We start from the raw sequence: 7,894 nt of genomic DNA on the forward strand, positions 1-7,894 counted from the left end.
CAACACACCTGTTAATACATCCCAGAATCATGTTTGCTTTTTTTGCAACAGCATCACACTGTTGACTCATATTTAGCTTGTTGTCCACTATAACCCCTGGATCCCTTTCTGCCGTACTCCTTCCTAGACAGTCTCTTCCCATTCTGTATGTGTGAAACTGATTGTTCCTTCCTAAGTGGAGCACTTTGTCTTTATTAAACTTCATCCTGCGGACGGGCTCAGCAACGGGGGCTTTTATTTCGGATCCTGATTTATTCAGTGAATTTGCTAATGCACAGAGAGATTCCAACCAGCCGTGAGGTACCGGGACAGACGCACACCCATACGCTGTGCAGACTCTTGGCTATGCAGCGGCCCCTTTGCATCGCCCCAGCAGCACGGAGAGGCCTTGGAGGGGGGGCAGCTGGGACTCCAGGCCTTTATTCACAGGCACCAGGTGCTGCGTGGGCCGTGCCGGGCGGGATCAGGAGATCAGCTTCACCAGCAGCAGCCCAGTCAGGCCAGGCAGGTAGAGGGCAAAGGAGAATTTCCCCAGAGCCGGGCTGGCCCCACTGGTGGTGGCATGGGTTGTTTCGGTGGTGGTAGGTGTCTTGGTGGTGGTGGGTGTTTTAGGTGGTGTAGTGGGTTTGTGGGTGGTGGTGGTTGTAGGCGTGTGCGTTGTTTTGGGGATGGTGGTTGTTTTGTTTGTGGTAGCTGTTTTGGGGGTGGTGGTTCTTGAGGGGGTGGTGGTGGTTGTGTTGGGGGCATGGGTGGTGGTGGTTGTAGCAGGGGTAGTGGTGATGGTTGTTTTGGGGGTGGTGGTTGTTTTGGACGTGGTGGGGGGGGTGGTTGTAGAGGTGAGCGTTGTTTTGGGGATGGTGGTTGTTTTCTTTGTGGTAGTTTTGGGCGGGGTGGTTCTTGAGGGGGTGGTGGTGGTTGTAGCAGAGGTGGTGGTGGTGGTTGTAGCACGGGTTGTGGTGGTTGTAGGGGTGGGCGTTGTTTTGGGCATGGTAGTTGTTGAGGAGGTGGTGGTTGTGGTGGGGGTGGTGGGGGTTGTAGCAGGGGTGGTGGTGGTTGTTTTGGGGGTGGTGGTTGTTGAGGGGGTGGTGGTGAGGGTGGTTGTAGGGGTGGGCGTTGTTTTGGGGATAGTGGTTGTTTTCTTAGTGGTAGTTTTGGGCGGGGGGGTTCTTGAGGGGGTGGTGGTGGTGGTTGTGGTGGTGGTGGTGGTGGTTGTAGCAGAGGTGGTGGTGGTGGTTGTAACACGGGTGGTGGTGGTTGTAGGGGTGGGCGTTGTTTTGGGGATGGTGGTTGTTTTCTTTGTGGTAGTTGTTTTGGGCGGGGTGGTTCTTGCAGGGATGGTGGTTGTATTAGGGGTGGTGGTCGTTGTTTCTAGAGAGGCACCGGTTGTGGGCGGGGGGTTGGTGGGTATTTTCTCCGCCGGAACAGAGGACCCCCAAAAAAAGTCAAATGTGTAGAGTGCAGTAGCCAGGTTGGTTCCAGGTTTAATGGCCTGAGCAGACGCAGTAGCGCAGCCTTTTGCTTGAAATGGTGAATGAGATGAACCTGATGGAGGAAATCAGCCTGTTAATCAACCAGGCAGCTCTGGTTCCTTCTCTGCCCCCAGAACTTCTGTCTCCATCACCCAGCGGTTCCCACCTCTGCCTCCCGTTCCCACCCGCCTGGTGCTCTCCCTGCTCTCGCTGTAACTGGCCAGGGCAGGGCGGGCGTCTGATCCCCTCTTGCCTCCTCCGCGCCCCTTTCTGCAGCGCCACAGGAGACTGAAGCTGGAGTTTGGAACCAGCTGATCGCCGGGGGCGGCTCCTTCCCCAGCACCCGGCTCCCCCGGGGAACACGCCCGGCTCTCACCGTCCCCGGCAGCCCCAACCGCTCGGTTCAGTTATTGTATAAACACCCCAAAGCACTGGGAGTCCTGGACACACACTGAGAACAGGAGCTTCCGCACTGAGCAATAGCTTAGCTCCACCTTAAACATACAGGGGGTGGGGTTTAGTGGTTAGAGCAGTAGGGCTGGGAGCCAGGACTCCTGGGTTCTCTCCCCAGCTCTGCATCATCGACATAACAACCCTTCCCATGGCAAGAGACGCATTGTCATAACTCCAGGAGCAGGGCGGCATCACTGAGAGGGGGGAACTGGTGAGGAAGGAAAAACTTCCAAGTTCCTCTCTCCTTCCCTCCGGTAAAAAACCCCTCTTAGCGGCCCCCACCTGCCCAAGGGCCCAGCACAGACTAGTTTTCACCAGTCTCTGGGGAGTTCCTGCGGTGTGAGATTCCCGGGGTAGCTCCCACACTGCGGCCAGCTGGCAGCATTTACCTTGGTATAGAAACCCAGTGAAATCCATGCAATAGGTCTCGTCCCCGGTACAAGGGGTGACTGAGTTGTTGCACACAGCAAAGTTCAGAGCGAAGCAGGTTGGGCACTGCAGCCCGTTCTCGGTGGTGCTCCCCGTGGGCACTGAGAACCGAGAGAGAGATGGTGACAGGGTGTGTTAAACCTCATTCAAACTGGGGGATGTGGCCTGCATTGCCTGAGCAGGTGAAGGCCCCACCCCCAGCCCCACGGCATTTCTCCATCTGTCTGTGACACGACTATCTGTGAACGCCGCATCCGATCAGTTCCAGACCCGGCGAGTTTGAAGGTGGAGCCTGACAGGTTCAGGGAGGTTTAGATTTGAGCCCATCCCGGCTGCTGCCCCCTCTCTCGCGTGCAGCCCTCACCCGTCTGATTTCACATGGGCCCCGACTGTTCCACCCCCTGGTTTGGAGACCTGCCAGCGACAGGCATTTCAGTGGAGACAGAAATGACATTCGAGTGAATGGATGTTGGGGGCAGTAAAGGGGAGAAATGGGAACAAATACAATTGTGCTGGGGCTTGTCCACATGAACCCTGCGACTGTGGCAAGGGGGGCTGGGATGTAAGGATCTACCAGGTGTGAATCGACCCTGCGCCAGCCTGCCACGGCCTAGCTGTCCACGTGCACCCTGCTGAATCACGTGAACTGTTCGTTAATGTGCTTTGAGCTAGTGCCCTTCCAAAGCGCCCGAACAGTCACGTGCATCGGCAGGGGGCACACGGAGAGCTGGATTCACACCCCAGCTCAGCGCCGTCTCACTGTTCATGTCGACAAGCCATTAAAGAGGGACGGTAAAAACACACTCATAACTTACCTCCAAGTACAGCTGAGTTACAGTTATCTGTGTTGCATCGTGTGGTGTTGATCCTCACATACTTGCCATTCCCAACAGTGAAGGAGATGGGGACTTCTATGTCACTCTTATAGCTACTCAGACACTGTTTGTAGAAGTTCGTGTTCTCTGTCCCATCTTTGTTAAAGACAGAAAACCAAAAAAGAAAATGAGAGGCTAGGAGGGGAACCTCGAGTAACAGCAGGGAGGTTATTTTCCCTCCATATTTGGCCTTGGGGTGATGCTGCTGGGATCCTGTGTCTAGTTAGGGGGCCCACAATTCAAGAAATTAAAGAGGAACCCGGATCTAAACTACACCCCAAATTGCATCAGCTAGCCTGAAGTTAAAGGGTTTTGTGTGTGGAGAGTAGGGAGCGGCGTGGGGGCGGGTTAGGGCTAAACCTTGGGTCACGGCCCACATGAACTCTGCAGTGAAGCCGTACCCTGAGTGGGTGGAAGTTTTAATAAAACATTTTGTGACTGTGCTGGGAAAATTTCCTGAGTGTGGTGAGAGGCAGGTGTGCACATATGGGAATGGATAGATAGATAGAGGGGGTGGATGGGGATAGATAGATAGATGGATAGAGGGGGTGGATGGGGATAGATAGATAGATAGATGGATAGAGGGGGTGGATGGGGATAGATAGATAGATAGATGGATAGAGGGGGTGGATGGGGATAGATAGATAGATAGATGGATAGAGGGGGTGGATGGGGATAGATAGATAGATAGATGGATAGAGGGGGTGGATGGGGATAGATAGATAGATGGATAGAGGGGGTGGATGGGGATAGATAGATAGATGGATAGAGGGGGGTGTGGGGATAGATAGATAAATGGAGGGGGTGGATGGGGATAGATAGATAGATAGATGGAGGGGGTGGATGGGGATAGATAGATAGATGGAGGGGGTGGATGGGGATAGATAGATAAGCAGATAGGTAGGTAGATAAAGACAGCCCACGTTAAAGCTGATGCTGTGCTATGCATCCTTCTTACAAGGTAAATGGAAGGAGCCATTTACTCTCTGTAATTCAATGGAAGGATGAACAAAACCAGGTCTGTAACTCAGATTTTCGATTCCAAAGGGCAAACGTTGAGAAATGAAGGGAACTAGTGAAATCCGCTGGCGTGAGGACCTCAGGGAGTTGAACATGGAGACGGTTTGGAATCTCTTTAAGTCAAACGGCAAAAAGTATCTTGAATTTGCATCCCAAGCAAGGGGAAGAACCGTGTAAGGCAGGGCTCCAGCCCTGAGCAGGTGACTAACAGCTTCAGACAGCACATTGGGAGCAAGGCGGCAGTGTACAAGGGATCTCAGCGCCAATTTCTTTTTTTTAACACAATTCAGAACGGGCATTTCCACCCAAAGCAGCTTCGCTTGTTGCAGCGCAGCCGTCCATTGTGGGGATAAAGCTCAAGGGGCGAGATCCTGACCCCACTGAAGTCAATGGGAGATTTACAACTGACTCCAATGGGGCCAGGATTTCGAACCGCCGTGTCTTCCAGTCGCTACATAAGACACCGTAACGTTGCCTGAATAAATGAAGCGTCGAGCACAGACTGAGTGTTCTGTGCCGGGTGAATGTGCTTTGTTGATGGACTGTTTGGGGTTGGCCTTAGCGGTGAGGATGGTGACAGACTGCAGGATAGGATGTGCCTGGTGTGACAGCAATGTCACCTACCCAATGTAATATCTTCTGCCACGGAGAGGCAGCCACCAGTAGCCTTGTTGACTTGGCAGGTTCCTGGAGCGAAACTGCAGGTCTCCGTTTGGCCAAAGCACGTGTTACATGTCAGGGTCTCACCTGGAGAAAGAAGAACAAGTATTTCCTTCTTACTGTGGCGTGACAGTGTCACTCTGACACGTCCCTTAGCCCCAGTCTTCCCTCTCTGCTCCAAACGAGCCGAGGGGCTAACGGACCCGATTTCCTCCTGGACACTCAGTAATTGAACACTTTCAGCCCCTGGGCCAGCGGTACCCGGGGGTCAGACTGGGGACAGGTCAAGGGGATGGTGCTCTTCCCAAGCCCCACCCACAAAATAAGCTCCGCCCACCCCAGATGTGGCTCCCATTGTGCAGGTTTTCACAGTACTGGAGAGTTGCTCACTTCGCAGTGTGTATAGGCTGAGTCCATTGCACGGCCCGGGGCTCCTGGCAGCCCCCCGTGGCCCTCCCAAACTCCTTGTGTGCCCCTCTGTCATAACTATAAAGGGAAGGGTAACAGCTCTCCTGTGTACAGTACTAAAATCCCTCCTGGCCAGAGACTCCAAAATCCTTTTACCTGTAAAGGGTTAAGAAGCTCGGGTAACCTGGCTGACACCTGACCCAAAGGACCAATAAGGGGACAAGATACTTTCAAATCTTGGGGGGGGGGAGGCTTTTGTGTGTGCTCTTTGTTTTAAGGGGTTGTTCGCTCTTGGGACTGAGAGGGACCAGACATCAATCCAGGTTCTCCCCATCTTTCTAAACAAGTCTCTCATATTTTAAACTTGTAAGTAAAAAAGCCAGGCAAGGCGTCTTAGTTTTACTTTGTTTTCTCAACTTGTAAATGTACCTTTTACTAGAGTGTTTATCTTTGTTTGCTGTACTTTGAACCTAAGACAGAGGGGGGTCCTCTGAGCTCTTTAAGTTTGATTACCCTGTAAAGTTATTTTCCATACTGATTTTGCAGAGATGATTTTTACCTTTTTCTTTAATTAAAAGCCTTCTTTTTAAGAACCTGATTGATTTCTCCTTGTTTTAAGATCCAAGGGGGTTTGGATCTGTATTCACCAGGAGTTGGTGAAAGGAAGGAGGGGGGAAGGGTCAATTTCTCCTTGTTTTAAGATCCAAGGAGTTTGGATCTGTATTCACCAGGGAATTGGTGAGAGGTTTCTAAAAGCTTCCCAGGGTAGGGAATGGTGGCAGCGGTCCAGAACTAAGCTGGTAGTTAAGCTTAGAAGTCCTCATGCAGGCCCCCACACTTGTACCCTAAAGTTCAAAGTGGGGATACAACCTTGACACCCTCCCATCCCCTTCTATTTCAGGGATACCATGCAACTCCCTCCACCCCCTACCTCATGCCAGGGGCTCTGTGTGCCCCCCATTTCCCCATCCCCCATATCAGGGTCCCCCATTCTTCCCCATGCCAGGGCTGCTGTATGCCCCCAATTCAGCCCCCCCCCCATCATCCTCTTTCTGTCTGGGAGATCAGCTGCCCAGGGTGTAACATGTTAAGCTCCATAGGGATGCTGGGCAGCGCTGGACTGGGTGGGGTTGATGGGCGGGAAGATGTCAATGGTGCCATCAACCGGTTCTTTGAGGTACACACAGTTACAGAGGTGGCTGAAAGTGTGGCTGGGCTGGCCAGAAGCCAAGGGGCTCAATGTGTCCCCAATTTCCCTCTTCCAGTTTTCTGATTTCCCCCAAAGTCAATGTGGTTCTGCCCAGTGATGTCTAGAACATCCCCTGACATTTTGGAGTCAATGGAATGTAGGGTTCCAAAGTTATTGGGTTGCATAGAAATAGGGAAAAGCCACTGATGTGAGTGCAGCCAGGCTCTCTGGGCTGCCAGCCGGCCAGGGCTGGCCTTACAATGAGGCAAACTGAGGCAGACACATCACTAGGACACAGAGTGTAGAAAATTGTGTCTGCTGCTGGTGCCTATGTATTCTCTCTGCTCATGAGAAGGCAGCAAATCACCAGAGAGCATTCCGTAGGTGGAAAGAGCTTGAGATGAGACTAAGGTTAAAGGCCACCATAGATGATCAAGAGAAGATTGCATCAGAGTCTCTTTACTGGCAAAATCTTCTGAAAGGCTCATTTCCATTCTGCCTCTGTTTGCTCGGTTAGAGAGCCCTGATTCCAGGTTACACTCAAGCCCTTAGCAGTGTAATTTAGTCCTATATTGAGTCCCCTTTATGCTGTCAAAGCAGTGCCGCGGGGCCTTCGTGGAAATAAGAATTCAGGGCAGTGTCCGGTAATGGTGCCCCTCAGGCCTGGTCTACACTAACCAGGGTGATATAGATACAGTGCTCAGGGGGGTTGAAAAGTCCACACCATGAGCACCACAGCTCGGCCAATCTAACCCCTGGAGTAGATGCAGGTCGACAGGCGAATGCTTCCCTGGGGTTGGCTACCATCGCTCAGGGAGATGAGTTCCTAGAGGGATGTTTCCATTGGGAAAGGCGGCGTCTTCACTCCGGGGCTCTGCCGGCCCAGCTACAGCGCTGTGGCTAAGCAGATACAGTAGCCGTAGTGTGGACAGGGCCCGGTACCCAACACAGAGCTCGTCCCCCCTCCCTGCACATGCTGGATGTTCCCCTGACTGTGGATCTGTGGGGTATAAAGGGTCCAAGTCCAGGGGGGATTACATGGCCACAGCAGCGGATGACTCACCTTGTGCACTCGTTGTAGCTAGGAGAGCAGGGAGAAGGCAGAGGATGAAGGAAACCATGCTGGTGCTGGGAGGTGCACGGGGCTGGGCTCGGAGCTGAACGGAGCCTCTCACGGCTGACACAGCGAGCTCTGCCGGGGGGGAGGAGGAGAGAGTCAAGACCGAAATGAGGAGGGAAAGGGAATTCCAGACGAGATCTGGGGGGGAAAGCACCAGGGATCAGAGCTGCACAAATAACCGATTTTTTTGGTTCAATGGCAGTTCCAAACGATCAGGAAATAAAAATCGTTTTCGGTTGAACAAAAATTCTCATCTGACTGAAAAGCCGAA

At 52.7% G+C, this 7,894-nt stretch overlaps 1 protein-coding gene across 1 annotated transcript; it reads right to left on the reverse strand.

Annotated features, from left to right (window-relative positions):
- Nucleotides 1-463: 463 nt before the first annotated feature.
- Nucleotides 464-7,624, reverse strand: LOC135892131 (phospholipase A2 inhibitor and Ly6/PLAUR domain-containing protein-like). The gene is made up of 6 exons (XM_065419826.1): nucleotides 7,567-7,624; nucleotides 4,871-4,993; nucleotides 3,167-3,322; nucleotides 2,312-2,452; nucleotides 1,317-1,542; nucleotides 464-551 (listed from the first exon to the last, which is right to left on the reverse strand). Exons 1-6 carry the CDS (start codon nucleotides 7,622-7,624, stop codon nucleotides 464-466), a joined length of 792 nt encoding a protein of 263 aa, XP_065275898.1.
- Nucleotides 7,625-7,894: the final 270 nt, after the last annotated feature.

This window comes from Emys orbicularis, chromosome 20, assembly GCF_028017835.1.
Source record: "Emys orbicularis isolate rEmyOrb1 chromosome 20, rEmyOrb1.hap1, whole genome shotgun sequence".
Taxonomy (NCBI): Eukaryota; Metazoa; Chordata; order Testudines; family Emydidae; genus Emys; species Emys orbicularis.

Coding starts and splice junctions, on each gene's coding strand:
- LOC135892131 (XM_065419826.1), bottom strand. CDS start 7,624: ATGGTTTCCTTCATCCTCTGCCTTCTCCCTGCTCTCCTAGCTACAACG. Junction 3,323..4,870: donor GGCAGAAGATATTACATTGG/GTAGGTGACATT, acceptor TCTTTAACAAAG/ATGGGACAGAGAACACGAAC. Junction 2,453..3,166: donor TAACTCAGCTGTACTTGGAG/GTAAGTTATGAG, acceptor CTCGGTTCTCAG/TGCCCACGGGGAGCACCACC.